Genomic DNA, 20,772 nt, shown 5'->3' on the forward strand with positions numbered 1-20,772 from the left:
CCAGATTTCTAGCTGGGGTTGAGTTTAAATCAGGTATAAACTTTGTTTTAAAATACAGTAGCTGCATTGGCTGCCAGTACATTCCCAGACCAAATTTAAGGTGCACAACTTAGGACAGTGCACCCCGCCCCCACTGCCAAAGCGACCCCCGCCCATTGGAGTCAAGGAGAGCCATGCTGTGCTGCCTGCTAGCTTGCTTGCTTGGATAAAACAAACTAAATCCAACTGAACATGGAACTGGGATTATGACCTCTTAAATCATCTTCCTACTGTAAAATTTAGCATCAGTAAACCTGGTTTGAAAATAAACGCTGGATATATTTTTTCACATGAAATGAAGGACTCTTTTATTCCCACATCCTAAATTAAATATTTTAGGCAAAGCAAAGACTGATTTTGTCAACAGTCGAGAGGATAATATCAAATATAGCTCCTAATTAGACTCCCAATGCCTCCCACTAAGCGCCAGTATTTTAGACCTGGAGAGGAATGCTTTCAAATTCTGCAGTGTTTGAATTAAGGGGAACCGGCCACATGACCCGGAAGCTGTACGCCAGCTCCCTCGGACAATAAAGCGAGATGAGCACCGCAACCCCAGAGTTGTCTGTAACTGGGCCTAATGGTCAGGGGTCCCTTTACCTTTACCTCTTCTGTTAATAAAAACTTCTATTTAACCAGCAGTGCAGGATTCTATACTCACTATAAACACTGGAGATTTTCCTCTCCAATAAGCACAGGAAGAAAACAAAGAGGAAAACCAAATATAGGGAACATGCAGAGATCTACTCATTTTGGGGGAAGGAAATTATGCTTGTGTGTGCATATTATAGATAGATAGATAGATAGATAGATAGATAGATAGATAGATAGATAGAGATAGAGATAGAGATAGAGATAGAGAGAGAGAGAGAGAGAGAGAGAGAGAGAGAGAGAGAGAGAGAGATTAGCAGCAGAGTTTTTATGTAGTGCCTAAACTGAGCCTATGAAGAAAGTGCAGCAGTTTTAGTGGCTTGGAGGGAATGGCATTGTTTACTGTGCCAGGAAGACATCCATCTGCAAATAAATCCTAGGGGCCTGCTGTGGACTGACAAAGGGTGGAAAACAAGTGCTCAGGGGCCATGTGGTGGCTACTTAAAATTATACTGCAGCAGCAAAAACCTTTTGGAAAGAGTCTGCTGCCACACACAACATGACCATCACTCTCACCCAGTCAAAATCCAGGACAGGTGCATCTCTATATGGTTACCATATAGCAACTTTTCAGTTTAATGCTGGCTGAAACAACAACAAAGCTTTGTTCTCCTAATATGCCATGTACCAGGCCTCGCCTTGGCTGAGATAAGTGCTCACCGTACAGCCAAGTTGTTGTTGTTGTTGTTATACTGTGTTTTAGGACTCAAGACAAAGACCAGATGAAAAAACTTCAGGCAGCAAAGTTTCAAAGTTCTAAGAACAATTTTATTGTTTCTGTCAGACAAAAAGCAATAAGGTGCAGCAAGAATAAAGCTTCTCTACTTGCACAAAAACCATGTGCATGTACAGAGTATTAAATACAATTTCATACAGTAAAGGTCTGCCTCTTACCCACGCCTCTGCAGTATCTCTTTAACCAATCAGGTGCCTTCTTAGTTTCAAACTGCATTGCTGTTTTGCTCCCCCAGGGGGTGCTGAATAACTATTATTGTATCTAACTAGCTGGTAGTTATCTACTCAAGCACAGCTGTACATCGCTTTGCATATACATCTGAATTTAGATATTCTGTGGTCAGCCAGTTTTGGTTTGTTAGGGAATTTCCAGCAGCCAGCATAACAACAGGTGTTTGGCTGATGCATGATGAGTTTCGGTTTCAAGCTTGAACAATCATAGCTATTTCTGAACCTTGCAAAGCCACACAGCCAAAATGAAGTTTTACAGTTTGACAGACAGCTAAAATGAAGTTTTACAGTTCTACAGCCTTTGGTCAAGAGTCCAGTTACTGACCGGGGTGGTCAGATTTGGCCAGGTGCCTTGTTGTTGTTGTTGTTGTTGTTGTTGTTGTTGTTGTTGTTGTGCCACACATCTGACCGGGCTGCCCCAGCCACTCTTGGTGGCCTCCAAGAATTTATAAAACCCCAGTAAAACATCAAATGTAGTTTACTGTTTACCATATGTTCTTTTTGCAACTGCCTAGAAGCTATCTTGGTATTAAGTAATATATAAATATATGAAATAAGTAAAATAGCATTTTAGTGTGAAGAAACTCAAATTCATTACTTGGAAATAACTGAGTTTTTAAATCTTTTTTTTAAAGAGCAGAAACAAATAATTTCTGGAATTACAACTCTCCCTATCATCGTCACACACTTCATAGTAATATTAAGGGCTGTTCTCATATTCATAAGCAATATTCTCCATAGTGACAAGCAAGAAGCAGGATGGAAACCTATCTTCCAGTACTGTATGTTCTGCAATGCAGAGGTATGCAAGACTCAATGTAAAAAATTGGTGCCTTCATTCAGGAAGTAATGATGAGCAGACTTGAAATCTAGCAGCAGCATTAAAGTTGCTTAAGAAATCAAGAGAGATAAAATGTTCTTTTGGAATCGTATTCAGAGTAGACAAAGTGCAAAGTGAGAAAATCCAGCAGTCAGCTGCAGAATTCATGATCAGGTTTTTAATGGTATAATCAATACTCCTTTTGGAATATAGCAGTGGTGCCTAAAGGAGTTCTAGAAGTCCTTTTATCTCAACACAGAAATGCTCCAACAGCAACCAGTCGTGATTAGTACAGATATTATGCTCACTTTCTGTGATTCAAGAAGCACTTGTTTAAAGTGTCATCCTCCTCACCTTGGGAATGTTGCCATTCTAAACAGAGCCAGGTTTCTTTCTTACAACAAGAGAAAGCCAGAAAATAAAGTTAAACATGTATATAAAGAGATCATATAACTTATTGGGAAGCCTTTGCAACATGCTTTTACTCCACTATGTAATTTTATGACATACACACCCAAACCAGTTAAGAGAAATATACACAAAGTCACTGGATGAAGCAATTGGAGCAGGTCTGTATTTTTTGAAAGGTCAGCTGTAGTAATATTTACTAATCACTGCTGTTTACTATTTACTAATACACATTGGGCATATTGAAACGGTCTACACACTCCCATTGAATCAACCATGACAGAATTATAGGGTCAATTCCAAATGGTCCCAATCTACCATGCCACGCCTCTCTTCTGCATCCTTTATGCTCCCATAAAGCTGGTTTGGAGCAGAATAATAATAGAGGTTTAAGTTAGCAGATGCTCAGTAGCTGGGGGATGACAAAAGGGAACTGAAGATTGTGCACAAAAGAGAACTTCTGTGAGGCTACCTTTCATAAACTTTTGCTTTTGAACCAACCACTGTTCAATCCGAAGGATGGGTGGCATACCACTGGCCAGGTTCTTTTCTGTGGATGATGTTAGCAGGACTTGACACTTACAGAGCTTCTGCACGTTTGAAAGCCTCCAACCGCAATATAGTAATACACTGAAAAATTGACTTCTACAATTGACAAGTTGTTCACCCTCAGATATATCAAGAAAAATCAATGCACATATCTTTGTAAACCAAGAAAACCCTTAATAAAAAATCATTCTAGCATGTGATCCGCTGGGCGGTTGTCATGATGGCCATAAAAACCCCAACAAGGTAGCCTGTGGATTCCCCCCATAACCAACGGATTGGATTCACAACTGTCAACCCAAACCCTTCTGAAGGCTCAGGCAGGGAAGCTGTCATGGAGGGGGGGCGGGTTATTGCATTGGGAAGTTCCTTAATTTGTCTGTCCCGATGGTACAACTCATCCATGCAGGACTCAGCAGTGCAAGCCAGATGAGCCTTCTCATTTAGGATTAAGCCCAAGATAGGGTTAAGCCCAACATGATGGTGACTCCAACTCTCATCAGCCCCAGCCAGTATTACCAATGGCTAGGGATGCTGGGAATTGTAGTCCAGCAACATCTGGAGGGTTACCGTGCTGACTACCTCTGTTGTTGTTGTTTAGTCGTTTAGTCGTGTCTGACTCTTCGTGACCCCATGGACCATAGCACGCCAGGCACTCCTGTCTTCCACTGCCTCCCGCAGTTTGGTCAAACTCATGTTCGTAGCTTCGAGAACACTGTCCCACCATCTCGTCCTCTGTCGCCCCCTCCTCCTTGTGCTCTCCATCTTTCCCAACATCAGGGTCTTTTCCAGGGAGTCTTCTCTTCTCATGAGGTGGCCAAAGTATTGGAGCCTCAGCTTCAGGATCTGTCCTTCCAGTGAGCACTCAGGGCTGATTTTCTAGATAGCAGATGTCCTAGATAGCAGATGTTTTATTATGTATCAAGCTGGTATTAAATAGCAGCACCAGACCAGATAGCAAGTTTGCTAGGCAACCAGGGCTGTCCTGGCTCGGGGGAGATCTTACTTTCCGTAATTATTAGCTGCACAATTGTACAATGGGTTCTTAGTCACTGCAGATCAAAAACTTACAATTTCAGTCTTTAACTGGGAAACTAATTCTTTTTTCCCCCTTCTTAGGTAATTTCACATATTTTAATTTGTATATTGTAGTTTGTATCGACTGCATATTATTGACATATTCTTAGCTTCAAACTATTATCATTTTGAAGCCTAGGATTTAGAAACTAATTACAAGACTTAAATGGATAAGCCCGGGGAGCTAAATCATGCAAATACTCCTATCTATGAGGCTAAATATTCAAAAAACTATTTGAACTGATGACTTAGTAACTGGAGTTGGGATGGAATTTGCAAGATAACAACAAACCTGAGAACAATCCTCAACTCTCCCACCCCCCTAATCTATCCATGGAAATTGTAGTGTAGCTGCAGGGGACAACTGTGGCTACAGAAGGAGGGGAAATGTTATTTTCAAGCATGGTGTGTTAATTAACACTCACATGATTATTTCTGTACTGATTTTTATTTTAGTTAAACATTGCATGGAATTGTTCAGGATAAAACAAGAGAGATGTTGCAGAAACATTCCTTTTGGCAAGGGAAGCACATTTACAGAAGCTGTTACAAGAGATGGAGTATTTGGAGAGGCGGCTTTTTCTTGCTCTGTTCCAGAAAGCTATTCCTTGACCGCAGTATCATCCAGTATCATGCCCTTTGTTCACACTTGATTGGCAATTGTCACTAGGCAACTTGTATTCCTTGCACCTGCAGGAGTCATTGGATCTCCTTTGGATCATTACAATTCCACTCCCTTTTGACAACTTTTGCTGCAAGGTAATTTCTTCTCCGTGCTCTGACCTGACCCCACCTCATTTTATGCTATGAATAAGGTAAAAGGTACCCCTGACCGTTAGGTCCAGTCGCGGATTACTCTGGGGTTGCGCGCTCATCTCACTCTATAGGCCAAGGGAGCCGATGTTTGTCCACAAACAGATTCCAGGTTATGTGGCCAGCATGACTAAGCCGCTTTTGACAGAACCAGAGCAGCGCATGGAAACGCCGTTTACCTTCCCGCCAGAGCGGTACCTATTTATCTACTTGCACTTTGATGTGCTTTCGAACTGCTAGGTTGGCAGGAGCTGGAACCAGGCAATGAAAGCTCACCCCGTCGCAGGGATTCGAACCGCCAACCTTCTGATCAGCAAGCCCAAGAGGTTCAGTGGTTTAGACCACAGCGCCACCCGCGTATTGCAATTTTATGGGTGGTACTCATGGCCTGAATTTTCCTTCCTGCTGGATCACCAACCTGGGAGGAGAACAATTGAGTAGGAAAGAGCCCTTGCCATCAGTCCTGGCCATGCTTCCAGTATTTATGCACATCTTGAAACTGCAAGGCAGGTGCTCCCAGCTGGCTGCTATCGTTGGAAGCCATACCTCAGGAGCATGCAAATGCACACAGTGCCACATCAAAACGAAGATGGATTTTGTGTGATTGATTGTTGATTTTGTTATAGGAAAACTACCACGTCCTGAAAAAAAGGCTCAGACTTAGCTGTCTCCCTGACAAGTATGTTGTTGCTGTTTTTAAGTGAGGATGTATTCAAACATGCAGTCTCTCCCCACCCCCCTCGCATAAATACATGGGCACATACTGTAATAGTACTGTACTATAATCCCATCTGCTTCTCCTGCTTTTGTGGATGGTTTTAGTTGGGAGAGGCAGCATCTAAAATCCAGATAAGAGTTAGGATCGAACCATCTCCACGTTGCGAGCAAAGAAACAGCACCTGTGTTTGTGAATTTTCTTTTTTAGCTGCTGCCCCTCCTGCCACTATGTATATGCTCCAGAAGCCCCCTGGAGCGCCAGAAGCTGTTAATGTGGAACAAGGTGCTATATTGGGAAGGCAGGCTGGAAGACTCCCACTGTGTGTGGTTTGTGCTCTGCACACAGACCCTTTGGGTTTCAATCAAAGCAAGCAAGAGAAATCATGGCTATCATAACACTTATTTTCTCAAATTTCCTTCCTCCTCCTTTTGCTATGCCTGACTATTTTCTAGCTTTTATTCTGTGTCGCTAGGTGAAAACATATCTAGGCCTGACATCCTGAAACACAAATATTGCATTCTGTTGCATAATGGCATCAGCCTTGTAAGAAAAAGTGAGGCAGCCACAGCTGCACTCCCCCAAATATTAGACAGATACAGTGGAACCTCGGTTTATGAACACCTCGGTTTATGAATTTTCGGTTTATGAACGCTGCAGACCCATCTGGAACGGATTAATTCATTTTCCATTACTTTCAATGGGAAAGTTTGCTTCAGTTTATGAACGCTTCAGTTTATGAACAGACTTCCGGAACCAATTACACCGATGCTTCAGTTTATGAACGCTTCAGTTTAAGTACTCCGCGGACCCGTCTGGAACGGATTAATCCACTTTCCATTACTTTCAATGGGAAAGTTTGCTTCAGTTTATGAACGCTTACTCCGCAGACCGTCTGGAACGGATTAATTCACTTTCCATTATTTTCAAACGGAAAGTTCGCTTCAGTTTATGAACGCTTCAGTTTATGAACAGACTTCCGGAACCAATTGTGTTCATAAACCGAGGTACCACTGTACCAGCAAAGCTTGTGTGAGCTACACCTGATTCCTGTTATTCTTCCGGAGGAGTCTTTTGAGCTGTGCATGATCCCATCGACAAGCGGGAATATAAAGCCATTTCATTTTAAAGGTGAAATGAGCAGTTTTTTGTCTGGAAAAGATGCAGATACTCCCTTAATGTCCAGAAATGACTGTGACCCCCTCAATAATGGCCAAAACCTTGTTTGCAGTCTTCAGCAATGTAAAGGGAGCATGACTGTGAGTGCAGGTAAGTGGAAGATAAACAAGCTTTGCAAATATTTTATTTTCATGTACATTGTCTGCTTGCACATTGGAAGGGTCAGCAGATGCCATTAGCAGTTTCATTTATTGTGTCGCCTTCTTGACCAATTAATGTATTCAGATTTTCCCCCCTTCGGTTTTCTCTGGTACGTAAAACAAAGAGGTTGTCCAATGACAGGCCATTTCTATTTCAAGCTTTCTCATGTTCCGGTAAATCCTCCAGTATGATAATAGATAATGTACAAGATTCAAATGCCTCTCTCTCTTTCTCTGCTCACTTCTCCCATTAAAGATTCTGCAATAGTGAGGGGGGGGGTTAGTGTTTTCCATGGAGCCATCAGCCAAGTGTTCTAGGGTTCCATGGACATCATAAGAGCCACACACAGAACTAGCAATGGGTAGACCAGGCATTCACAAACTTCGGCCCTCCAGATGTTTCGGACTACAATTCCCATCTTCCCCGACCACTGGTCCTGTTAGCTAGGGATCATGGGAGTTGTAGGCCAAAACATCTGGAGGGCCGCAGTTTGGGGATGCCTGGGCTAGACGGACCAATATTTTGTCAAGTAGCTGAATAAATTTTGATCCACGGTCCAGATTTTGTCTGGTTAGGCTCATAGGCCTGAGCAAATGGCCCAAAGGGCTCACATCCAATTCATAGTTTGTACAATCCATTGACGCCCCACAGTTCCAGAATATATAAGCTGTATTCAGGACTGTATTCAGGCTGCACTGTGGTATATTTTGCAGGAAATGGGTACCTTTCACTCTCCTGTCACTGGTAGTTTGTGCAAAATATATGGCGATGCTCTGATGATGAGGTGATTGTCACCTGGCAGAGATTAAAGGCCCCAGTCCAGATTTATATCAGACTGGACCAGATGATATGAGGCTCTGTCAAAAACGGATCTATGAGAGAATAGCATCTAAAATTCAGTTCCTCTCTCTCCAACAGAAATGTGATGTGATGAGTATTTGAAAAGGGTGTGGGTGGGTCAAAAATGCAGGTCCTCTACTCAAATTGATCTAACCCATTTCATGTTCAACACCCCATCCCTTTGAGCCAGTTCCAAAATGGGCTTGGACGCATTGTGGAGCATGCTTTGGGATGCATGCTCCACAAGTCACCAGTCCTTATTCTCCTACAAGTACAACTCATGTGGGGATTTTGCCTACAACAAGTAACTTATTCTCTTATAGGATAAATAGATTGGGGATTTACATGGAAAGGGAAACCAGTTTGTGTTTGTGTCCATCATTTCCCAACAATATATAGTAATATAAAGTGGTAAGCAGAAAATCCCCATGTGAACAAACTTTTCTTCCTGAGGCAGTATGTTCAAACAAATGTTAGATCTGAAGGGATTAAGAAGGGTTTTCCTTTCTGCATTCCCCCCCCCCCCGTTTTTTGGTCTGTCATCAATCTCTATCATTCAAATTGTGTAGCAGCCACAATAAATGGTGCTTGAGGGACCACAAAGTGAGAAACCACTCTGGAAATAGAGAAGTGTGTTTTGGCTGAAACTGCCCTGAATTTCTACCAGCAGGTCTATCTAGCAAGTATTGCTAACTCTAACTGACAGGAACTCTAATGGGTCTAAATAAGTCTTCCTTTCCTAGCTCTGCTACCTGAACTTGAGATAACTTTTTCTAATTCAATGACCCTGCAATCTTGAACCCACAAAATATTTTTTTTTTTTAATTTTAAAAGCCATCTTTATTTCAATCCTTTAAAATGCAATACATCGAAAAAACAACACAACAAACAATAATAATAATCCTAAATAATAGTAATAATATCAAACTTCACAATTATACATCTAATAATAAAACATAAGAAAAAGGGAAAAAAAAGAAAGAACAAAAAAAAACTGAATAAAAGTTTACTTCCAAATCACAACGCATCGCTTAACTTTCCCTTTCCCTTCACTTGCGATTCCTTACTTCAAAGTAATATATGCCTCTATATTAGAAACTTTATTTTAATTACTCTTCTTATTCTCTATATTATTTCCCAAGACTACCTAATTTAAACAGACCATCAATTCCGTCTTTATATCTCTTTTTTTAAAATATTCTTCCACCCTCTCCCATTCCCCTTTAGATTTTTGTTTTGAAATATTTCTAATCGCTGCTGTCATCTTCTCCATATTCATGAATTCTATTAATTTTAACTGCCACTCCTGAATTGTGGGTACTTCTTTTTTTCTCCATTTCTGAGCTACCAATAGTCTAGCTGCCGCACACGCGTATAAAAAAATATTTTTCCTGTCATTTGGCATGTTATCTGGTAATATGCTTAATAAAAAATATTCTGGCTTCTTCCCAAAGGTGATTTTCAACATTTTTTTTAATTCATCATATATATTTCCCCAGAATTTAAATACTTCTTTGCATCCCCACCAGCAATGAAAATAGTTCCCTCCTTTGGCATCACATTTCCAACAATTATCATTTTCATTCTTGTATATTATTGCTAATTTTTTGGGGGTCAGGTGCCATCTATATACCAATTTAAGCATATTCTCTTTTATGCCCATACAGGCTGTGAATCTCATTGAGCTTTTCCACAAATTATCCCATTGTATTTTGTAAATTGGTCTCCCCAAATCCTGGGCCCACTTTGTCATTGTCTCTTTTATTTCTTCGTCTTTTAATTCCCATTCGAGGAGAAATTTATAAATTTTTGATAATGGTTTCGTGTTATTCTCTAATAATAATTCTTGTAATTTTGACTTCCCTTTTCCGAATCCTGTTTGCTGGTGTTTTTTAAAAAGGCTTTGTATTTGGTGGTACTGCAGCCAGCTATTGCAATATGGTTTAATCTCTTCATAAGTTCGTAACTTCCATTGCTCATCTTCTCTAATTAATAAATCCTGATACGTCAGCCATCTCTTGTTTTTACCTTTACCTCCAATTGATGTCATCTCAAGGGGAGATGCCCACCATGGTGTTTTGGGTTCTAATAATGGTCTAAATTCTTGCCAAATTTTAAATAGTGATTTTTTCGTCACATGGTTAGCAAATTGTCTATATTTCTCTTTTTCTTCCTGGAGTAAATAAGTGTGCCATCCGGCTACATTTCTAAATCCCTCCAGTTCCAGGAGTTCCTCGTCCTCCATAACTATCCAGTCCTTAAGCCAGCACATACATGCGGACGCATAATATAGCCTTAAATCGGGGACCCCCCATCCTCCTCTTTCTTTGGTGTCTGTGAGTAATTTATATTGTATTCGTGGTTTTTTCCCCAGCCAAATAAATTTACTTAACTCCTTCCTCCAACCCTCAAAAATATCTTTTTTCCCCAAAATGGGTAACATCTGGAATAGGAATAGAATTCTAGGTAAGATTGACATCTTAATTGTAGCAATTCTACCTGAAAATGATAAATTCAAATCTTTCCATCTTTCCAAATCCTTTCTGATTTCCCTCCAAACTTTCCCATAGTTGTTCTCATATAACTCAATGTTGTTTATACTAATTACTATGCCTAAATATTTAAATTTCTTCACCACCTCCCAATCCAATTCCGATTTCAATTTGGTCATTTCTACTTGTCTTATGTTTTTGAGCATTACCTTTGTCTTATTCCCATTTATTTTTAACCCTGATACTCCCTCAAAAACTTTTAATACTTTTTTCAAATTTCCAATTGACTCCTCCGGTTCCTCCAACATAACAATCACATCGTCTGCGAATGCCTTTATCTTGAATTTTTTATCTCTTACTTTTATTCCCTCAATTTTGGTATCCTTTTTAATATCCATCAATAGAAATTCTATTGATAATATAAATAATAATGGTGATAAGGGGCAGCCCTGTCGCGTTCCTTTCTCTATCTTAAATTCCTCTAGCACCTCTCCATTCAGGATTAATTTAGCTGATTGTTTATTATAAATTGAATTAATTCCTCTCATGAATCTTCCTCCAATTCCAATTTCTTTCAATGACCTTTTCATAAAATCCCATGATAGAGAATCGAATGCTTTCTCTATATCCAAGAAAACCAGGGCTGCTTTCTTCCCTGGTGACCAATCTAGATATTCCAATAAATCAATTAAAATCCTGACATTCTTTGACATTTTTCTCCCCGGGAGGAACCCTTGTTGATCTTGCCCAATGATCCTATTCAATATTTTCTTTAATCTATTTGCCAATATATCTGTAAAAATTTTGTAATCTACATTGAGTAATGAAATCGGTCTAAAATCACCTACCTGTCTGCCTTCGTCTTCACCTTTAGGAATTAATATCACATACGCCTCTTGCCACGACTTAGGTATAGATCCTTTATCCATAATATCATTTATTACCTTTTGGAGGGTTTCGCCTAATTCTTCCTTAAATATTTTGTAATGTCTACTTGATAAGCCATCCGTCCCCGGTGATTTTCCTAGTTTCAATTTTTTTATTGCTTCATATATCTCCTGTTTTGTTACCGGTTTATTAAGCAATTCTTCTTCCTTTTCTATAATCTGAATTTCCTTCCTCTTCGCAAAATAGTTGTCCAAATTTTTTCCACCTATTTTCTTTTCCTCATACAATTTCCTATAGTAAGAATTAAAGCATTTTTGTATTTCCTCAAGCTTCCTCAACTTCCCTCCTTTATACATTATCTCTGTAATTAATCTTTCTTTTTGGTTTTTCCTTAATTTCCATGCTAATAGTTTCCCTACCTTATCTCCCCATTCAAAATTTCTTTGTTTAGACCATCTTATTTTGTTTTCAATTTCTTGACTTACCAATATAGAGAGTTCCTTTTGCAACACCTTTAATCTCATCAACTTTTTTTCATTCCTTGGATCTTTTACCAATTCTTTTTCCATTTCTTTAATTTCCTCTTTAATTTTCCCCATATTTTTTTCCCTTTCTCTTTTCCCTTTGCTTTTTTGCTGGATATATAATCCCCTCACGAAGGCCTTACCTGCGTCCCATGTTGTCGCTAGCTCCACCTCCTCTGACGCATTAACTTTGTAAAATTCCTCTAATAATTTTTTAACTTTTTTGATAAAATCTTCATCATTTAATATCCTTTCATCCATCCTCCATCTATAGTTTCTCATACCTTTCTTTTTTATTTTCACCATTATTTGGTTGTGGTCGGTTATTGACTTAGCTAGTATCTCGCTTTTAGCTACGTTCTGTGCCAACCCAGGTGAGAGCCATATCATGTCAATTCTGGAGGCAGTCTTTTTTGCTCCTGAAAAATAAGTAAATTTTCTCTCTTTTGGGTTTTCCCTCCTCCAAACATCTTCTAAATTATAATTATGGATTAAATTTAAGAAAACCTCTGGCAACCTTCCTCTGTCTCCTCTCCTCTTCCCCGATCTATCTAAATCATTTTGTATGACTCCATTAAAATCTCCTAGAAAAATTATCTCCTCATCTGATATGTGCTCCCCCATCTTCTTTCCCAATTTCTTGAAGAATTCCTTTTTGCACCCATTTGGAGCATAAATATTCACTACACAAACCTTTCCTTTTGGCAAGTACAGACGCACCCCAACCATTCTCCCTTCGTCATCTTGAAATAATTTTTCTGCTTTAATCTTTTGTTTGACATAGATGACTACTCCTCTTTTCTTCTTTTTATGTGATGAAACAAATTCCTCACCTAATCTTTTATTTATCAATACTCTTTCGTGTTTCTGGGATACATGGGTTTCCTGGAAACACATAATATCCCATGTACCTTTTTTAATTATATGTTCTACTTTATTTCTTATCAATTTATCATTTAAACCATTAACATTCCAAGAGATGATATTAAGATCCATTTCTTTATTAATTTTATTAAAATAAAAATCACCAAATTTTCAAATTTCAGAAGGAAAAAAGAAAAAATTTGAAATTCAAATTCGACAATTTCCCAGATTTCCCGCCCGGGATCTGGTTTAGAGGAGTGTGTCTGTACTTCTTCCGAGTCCTACCAAAAAAAAATTCTGAGGTTATTTTCACAATCTCTTATTCTATGGGTTACCCTTTTATAATTAAATTCCCCAAGATAGAAGCAGAGGGGGGAAAGCGAGAGAGAAGAGAAGAGAAGAGACAGGAAAGCTGTTCTAAACAATGAGTGCTCCCCCCCCTTCCAAAGTGAGAGAAGCCACCCCCCCTCCTTTGAGAGAATTACACTTTTAATATTACTTATTTTAATTTTACTTTGTTATAGGAGAGATGCAGTAGTCCTTAAGAAAATTAGTCAATTTGTTGAATTTAAGTTTCGTCTTCCTCCTTGTCTTCTTCCAGTTCTTTAAACAATTCTTTCTTGTTTCTGTTGCAGAACTTCTCCGCCCCGTCCGCCGTTCTGAAAGTTCTTTTCCTTCCTCTGAAAGTAAAAGTGATTCCTTCAGGGTACTCCCATGTAAACCAAATCCCTTGTTTCCTTAGGGCATCTGTCACTGCTTTGTACCCCTGCCTCTTGAGCCTGAACCTCCTCGGAATCTCTTTAAATATGGCCACCGTTCTTCCTTCAAATTTCAAATTATTTTGCTTTTTCTTCTGTAAGATCTTATCCTTGAGCAGCATCGAGTTCAGGAATATCATAACGTCTCCCGGACCTTTAAAGTTTTTCGCTTTGTCCACTTTTACTCTGTAGATTTTATCTATGTCCAGGATCAGATCTTCTTCTCTTACTTGAAGCCATTCTGCTAGGCCTTTTATCATTTTTTCCTCTATCTGTTCGTTTGTCGATTCCGGGACGCCTCTTACTCTCAAAACCAGCTCTTTCTGCTTCATCTCCAGAAGAGCTATTTGATCCTCCAGATCTTCTTGTCTCTTTCTCAGCTTTTGTGTCATTTCATCCTCTTTCTCTCTCTCTGCCCTCAGGTCTTTATTTTCTGCAGCTATTTTTTTAATTGCTTCATCTTGTTTTTCTACCTTTGTGTTTATGTCTTTCACTGCTTTATCCAGCTCTTTGTTCTTACTATGTAGATCTTTCATCTGACCAGTCAATTCTGCTATCATTCTAGAGTTTCCTTCTACTTTGGTCTCCAATGAGTCTAGTTTCTCATTTAAGGTTTTATTCATTTCTATTATCAGTTCTTTTATATCCGATAAAGCTTCATTTTCCCCTGCATTTGGATTTGCCATTGTGATTGACTGTCTCCTTGTTGTACTCCCTGTCGCTGCTGTGGAATTTACTGTATTTTCTTTGTATTTCCTTAAGGGCATTTTAATTTTTTTTTTACCGCTTTTCAATTACCCAAAACAGAGTCCTAAGATTCTCTTTTCTTAGAGAGTACCCTTTTTTAAAAAACTCTAACCAGACATCTCTTTCCTCTGTAGCAATAGCTTCAGAAGGGGTGTGATTTAAAGAAAGTTCGGGGGGGGGAGTGAGGTTTTAACAAAGTCACACATCTAATGAGACAGTGTATCTTGGCAGAGTTCCAGCTTGTAACTTTCCTCCTCTCACAGCTAAATCCTTGCAGCTGTTGCAGTGAGCTCTTTTATCTTATCTTGCCTTTCCTCCGTCTCCTCCTCCTCCTCTCTCTCTCCCTTCGCCTTTCGCCCCCCTCTCCGTTGTCTTTATTCTTTGTTCTTAGAACCGGAAGAGAAGCTTTCAAAATGACTTTACACAGCTCACAGACTCCATCTTGTAATGGAGATCGAAGTTTAATTCTTAGTTCTTTATTTCGTTATTACGTCCGCTCTCCCGTCTCCCTCCTCCTCTCTGCCTTCCCCTATCACTTCGGGAGTTTGGTCTGTTCCCCGTAGTAAAGTTGCTTTCGTGTCTGGGAATGTCTTTCGCAAAAAATCAGCGATGCGTTTAGTCACACTCACGGTCGGTGTATTGTCTTGATACTCTTTGTCGAAGAGCTTCGGTGCTCGCTAGGCGGATTTTCCGGGTGCCGCTGCAGCAGACACTTTGTAATCGCCACCCAGTAGCCACCAAGTAGCGTTCGCGAACGGCTCCTCTCCGCAGCTCTCACCGTTCAATGAGGTGCCGCTGCCGAGTTCTGCCGAATTTTCGCTGCTTTTTTTAGTCTCAGTGAGGGACCCGTACCCCCACCTTTCTTTAGAAGGGTTAAGGCGCCTCACCCTTCTAATTTATATCGCTGTCTGCTGTTTTTCCGCTCCGGTATTGCAGGAGCTCTTCTTACAGCGATCCGCTCCCTAGCGCACCCTCGCCGGAAGTCTTGAACCCACAAAATATATGCTCTGTCACTGAGAAATTACCAGGCTTTCTCATATATTCACACACACACACACACACACACACACGACATACACACATACAACCACAACCACACACCAGGTACACATTATTTATTTATTTGTCCGCAGACAGCTTCCAGGTCATGTGGCCAGCATGACTAAGCCGCTTCTGCGAACCAGAGCAATGCACAGAAACACCGTTTACCTTCCCGTCGGAGCGGTACCTATTTATCTACTTGCACTTTGACTTGCTTTCGAACTGCTAGGTGGGTAGGAGCTGGGACCGAGCAACGGGAGCTCACCCCGTCGCGGGGATTCGAACCGCCGACCTTCTGATTGGCAAGCCCTAGGCTCTGTAGTTTAGACCACAGTGCCACCCACATCCTTCTGTAACAGGTAGTTTTCCCATAATTAATTTTCTTGCCAAAAGCAACAAAACAATTAGCTTTTGGAGGCTACTAATTTAGAGGTATGATGAAGGGCATTCTTGCTACAGAAAAAGAAAAGGAAAAGGAAAAGGAAAGGAAAAGAGCATCCACAATTTTCCATTGATTTCTATTCCACTTTTGTCATCTTGTATCAATTCTCCATTATACTGGTTAGTTTCAAATAGTGACTGCTAATAGAGAAATGTTTCTCAATATGAGAAACCACTGGTCTCCATTTTTCTCTGGTCTCCATTTTTCTCTATTGCTACCAGAAACAGTGGTCCAGCCACTTTGTAGAGGACCTTGGAGCATTGGGGGGGGGGGCGTTCTTCATGTCCCAAGCCATCTTAAGGTTTTCCATGTCAAAACCAGCATTTTGAATCAGGCTGGGAAGCGATTCGTGGGGTACAGGAGGCGGGCAGGTGTGGAGGACTCCCTGGTCCTGAATGGGGTAACTGTGCCCCTGAAGGACCAGGTGCGCAGCCTGGGAGTAATTTTGGACTCACAGCTGTCCATGGAGGTGCAGGTTAATTCAGTGTTCAGGGCAGCTGTCTATCAGTTCCATCTGGTACGCAGGCTGAGACCCTACCTGCCTGCAGACTGTCTCGCCAGAGTGGTGCATGCTCTGGTTATCTCCCGCTTGGACTACTGCAATGCGCTCTACCTTTGAAGGTGACCCGGAAACTGCAACTAATCCAGAATACGGCAGCTAGACTGGTGACTGGGAGCAGCTGCCAGGACCACATAACACCGGTCCTGGGAGAACTACACTGGCTCCCAGTACGTTTCCGAGCACAATTCAAAGTGTTGGTGTTGACCTTTAAAGCCCTAAACGGCCTTGGTCCTGTATACCTGAAGGAGCGTCTCCACCCCCACGGTTCAGCCCGGACACTGAGATCCAGTGCCGAGGGCCTTCTGGCGGTTCCCTCATTGCGAGAAGTGAGGTTACAGGGAGCCAGACATAGGGCCTTCTCGGTAGCAGCACTCGCCCTGTGGAACGCCCTCCCATCAGATGTCAAGGAAAAACAGCTATCCTAACTTTAAAAGACATCTGAAGGCAGCCCTGTTTAGGGAAGCTTTTAATATTTAATGCTGTATTGTTTTAATATTCAATTGGGAGCCGCCCAGAGTGGCTGGGGAAACTCAGCCAGATGAGCGGGGTATAAATAATAATAATAATAATAATAATAATAATAATAATAATAATATGAAATTACATCCCCCCCCCGGATGCATATATCCAAAGGCCCCAGAGCAGGTTACTTTTTATTACATGGGTCATGTGGCAGATCTATGTTGCACTAAAGAGGGATTCATGTGGACCTTTGTGTGTTGAAACATGTGTGAAGGAATCACTTGCATTGGCTAGGCCTTCTGCCTGCCAGTGGGGTGGGTGTGTTCACCATGTCTGCAGAAGCTGCAAATTTCTCTTTAATTTCAACTAAAGGCATGAAGACCCCTTTATTCTAAACTTTACAGCTCTTTCTCCCTTACACTGCCTCTGGACTTTGATTGAAGGGGGCACATTAGCACTGGGGAGCATGGGCATTCATCGCATTGGGGTGTGAAAACCTTTTCAGCTTAAACTTTAGACACAGCTTATGCAGATTGCAGACCAAGATGCCTAAATCAAATTCAGACTTCAGTGTTCATTAAACAATTTCCAATTTTAAGAAATATTTATGACTTACAAGGTTATAAGAAGTTATGCATGGCTATACGAACATTTACTGTGTTGCAAAGGAAACGAGAGGGAATGCCGAAATATTTCTGCTGATTGATTTATATCATTGTTATATATCATTTGAAATATCATTTCAACAATGCTGGATCCTACATACAATTATTTCCTATAGCATCTCCCTAGTAACCTTTATATCATTTGCTTATTATTCACGCCCTGTGTGAAATTTTAATTCTGTTTTCTCTTTCTCAGCAACAGCCCTTATTTACTTGGTGGTAGATTAACATGGCTATATCCGTTTTACCCAAATATATGTACAGAACTGAATCTGCACATATCAAATTTTAGCAGAAAATGGATTGTTTCCATGATGCCATCTGTGCACATGTTCGTTTTCCTTTGTAATTACCAAGGGCTGCTTGATAACTACTTCCAGTTAACCAGTCCTATTTACTTTGCATTCTTTTACCCATAGATGGATGAAATGCAGTGGGGCAAAGGAACGAAGAAGGTCCCTACTTCTGTCTGCAGCCTCCCCTGTAAACCGGGAGAACGAAAGAGGATTATTAAAGGGATGAGCTGCTGTTGGCAATGTGAGCTGTGCGATGGATACCAATACCAGTCTGACGAAGTGACCTGCAAGATCTGCTCCTACAGTCAACGGCCAAATGAGAACCGTACAGGATGCAGCCCTATCCCTATCGTGAAGCTGGAGTGGCATTCCCCGTGGGCGGTCATCCCGGTCTTCTTGGCCATGCTTGGAATTATTGCCACCATTTTTGTTATGGCAACCTTCATTCGGTACAACGACACCCCCATTGTACGGGCTTCTGGAAGGGAACTCAGCTATGTTCTATTGACAGGAATATTTCTGTGTTATATCATCACATTCTTGATGATTGCCAAGCCAGATGTTGCTGTGTGCTCCTTCCGGCGTATCTTCTTAGGTTTGGGGATGTGCATAAGTTACGCAGCTCTGTTGACTAAAACAAACCGTATCTACCGCATATTTGAACAGGGCAAAAAATCAGTGACAGCACCCCGACTTATTAGTCCAACGTCACAACTAGCAATTACTTCAAGTTTGATATCAGTACAGCTTCTTGGGGTTTTTATTTGGTTTGCAGTTGACCCACCAAACAGTATAATAGATTATGATGAGCATAAGCCTATGGAACCAGATCAAGCCAGAGGAGTCCTCAAATGTGACATTACGGATCTACAAATCATATGTTCTTTGGGGTATAGCATTCTCCTCATGGTTACATGTACTGTCTATGCTATCAAGACTCGGGGTGTCCCGGAGAATTTTAATGAAGCCAAACCCATTGGATTCACTATGTACACGACTTGTATAGTATGGCTTGCCTTTATTCCAATATTTTTTTGCACTTCCCATGCAGCTGAAAAGGTAGGTGAAAATCAAGTAACTCACGGGATGATTTTTTTCCTATAAATTATATGTGGAAGTTTTTTAAAAACATGCTTCTAGAAATGGGCTAAATGGTTTGACAAAAAATGGTTTCTTACAGCTATACAGCAATACACAATGTATTTGCCTCCCCCCTCCTGCAGCTAGTTTGTAAGTCATTTGTTTGATAAAGTGGCAGATGATGGTCAGTAAGAATCAGCTGATCCATCGGTTCCTTCCTTTTTAAAAAACAAAATGGATAGAACGTTACTATTTTAATGGGAGGGACAGCTCATTGCTTTGATTACAGGATATAAAGTCAGCATGTATTGAAAATAGTTTTGTGTCCTAATCTGCATTTTGGGAATTCAGAACCACAGGGTGCAAAAGATCGCTGAGATGCATTTCTCAAACTAGGTATAGTGGTGCAATCCTATTAACATGAATAGACTATGCCCAGTGGTACGTATATAAAAGACTGCAGCTTTTGTCGTGGGGAATAACCAAGCTGTGTTGTTGTTTTTTACTTGTACACATTGCAGCGTGGAGCCTTCTTGTGTAGGTTCCCTGTGCAATTTGAAATCTTGTAAGATCAGAGTTCTAAATTGTGCAGGGAGCCTACAAAAATAGAGAAGGATCTCCACTGCAGAAGTTCAGTCCCCAGAATGTGGAAGGCTGCAGCGACAGTGATGCAAAGGAAGGCGAGTTGTTGCTTGAAGAGTACTCTAGACTTAAACATATGCATGCATTTCTAATTGACTTTATTGTGCCTTAGTGGAAGGAGATTCCACAACTTCCTAGGAAATACATTTTGCATTGTTCATAGAGTTGCGAAGCATTTGATTTTCTGCAACTGGGACGCATTGCTTTTTCTCCTGTGTCCAACACTTATCCATCATCTGTGTGCCCGTTGCTCACTTGAGGTCTAGTCAATGCTTAGTAGCAAGGTAGTGATAGGATAGGAGCAATTCAAGGGTTGATCTAAAGCACTAATGTCTTGTAATTCTAGTCTTGTAAACCTGGTCTCCCTGTGTTAACACAGGGGCATGGAATAACCTTTTCTTGAGTGCACTGATCTATTATAACTCTTTTGGGTTTTGCTTCCAACCAATATTGTATCCACTTTCTAAAATGCATTTTTTCAATTTAGTTAGGGGGATGTCTTCTGAATTGGTGACAAAAGTTTTTCTTACGTCAGGATACATTATATCCACAGCAGTCCTTCTTGTCCATTATAACCATTTCCACATCAAAGAAGAAAATTTGGGTTGGTTGGTATGATTTGTTGTTAACAAATGCATTTTGACTCCTTGCATAACAGACTTGTCATCCAAACAAGTTTTGCTCAGTGCTTTTGTACTTGCCTATTATTATAGCCATTTCTCAAACAAAACTAGATTGTATGCTTTTTTTTAAAAAAAAACTTTTCTAATTTAATTTCCTTCTGCCTACAGTATTTGGGATCTGTAGCTAACATTGTCAGAAGTCAATGTTTTGTGTATGTGTGTGTGTGTGTGTGTGTGTGTGTGTGTGTGTGTGTATATATATGGAGACAGGTATCACATAGCTTAGTAAGTGACATTGCACATATAACAAAGCAGAGTACAGTGTGATTCATTGATCTCACTTGTAAGAAGGCTACGTGCAGGTAACATTTGCAAGTCCTATTCCATTTACAGCAGTGGACTAACCAGGTAATTAAAATCAAAGCTGATTCTGTGACCAGACAACAATCTACCAAACTAGAGGTGATGTCTAGAGTTTTGTGAATGGAACT

The 20,772-nt window shown here is 40.5% G+C and overlaps 1 protein-coding gene across 3 annotated transcripts in view; it reads left to right on the forward strand.

Moving 5' to 3' along the window:
* Positions 1-20,772, forward strand: part of GRM7 (glutamate metabotropic receptor 7) — a 402,109-nt gene that overhangs the window by 295,294 nt on the left and 86,043 nt on the right. For 2 of the 3 annotated variants that reach the window (XM_035108097.2, XM_060271366.1), the window contains exon 8: positions 18,060-18,995. The exons of the other annotated variant lie outside the window; for it this stretch is intronic. In XM_035108097.2, the coding sequence (XP_034963988.1) occupies positions 18,060-18,995 (936 nt within the window). The remainder of the gene's footprint in view (positions 1-18,059; positions 18,996-20,772) is intronic. 3 annotated transcript variants of the gene reach the window in all.

This window comes from Zootoca vivipara, chromosome 2 (genome assembly GCF_963506605.1).
Source record: "Zootoca vivipara chromosome 2, rZooViv1.1, whole genome shotgun sequence".
Lineage (NCBI taxonomy): Eukaryota > Metazoa > Chordata > Lepidosauria > Squamata > Lacertidae > Zootoca > Zootoca vivipara.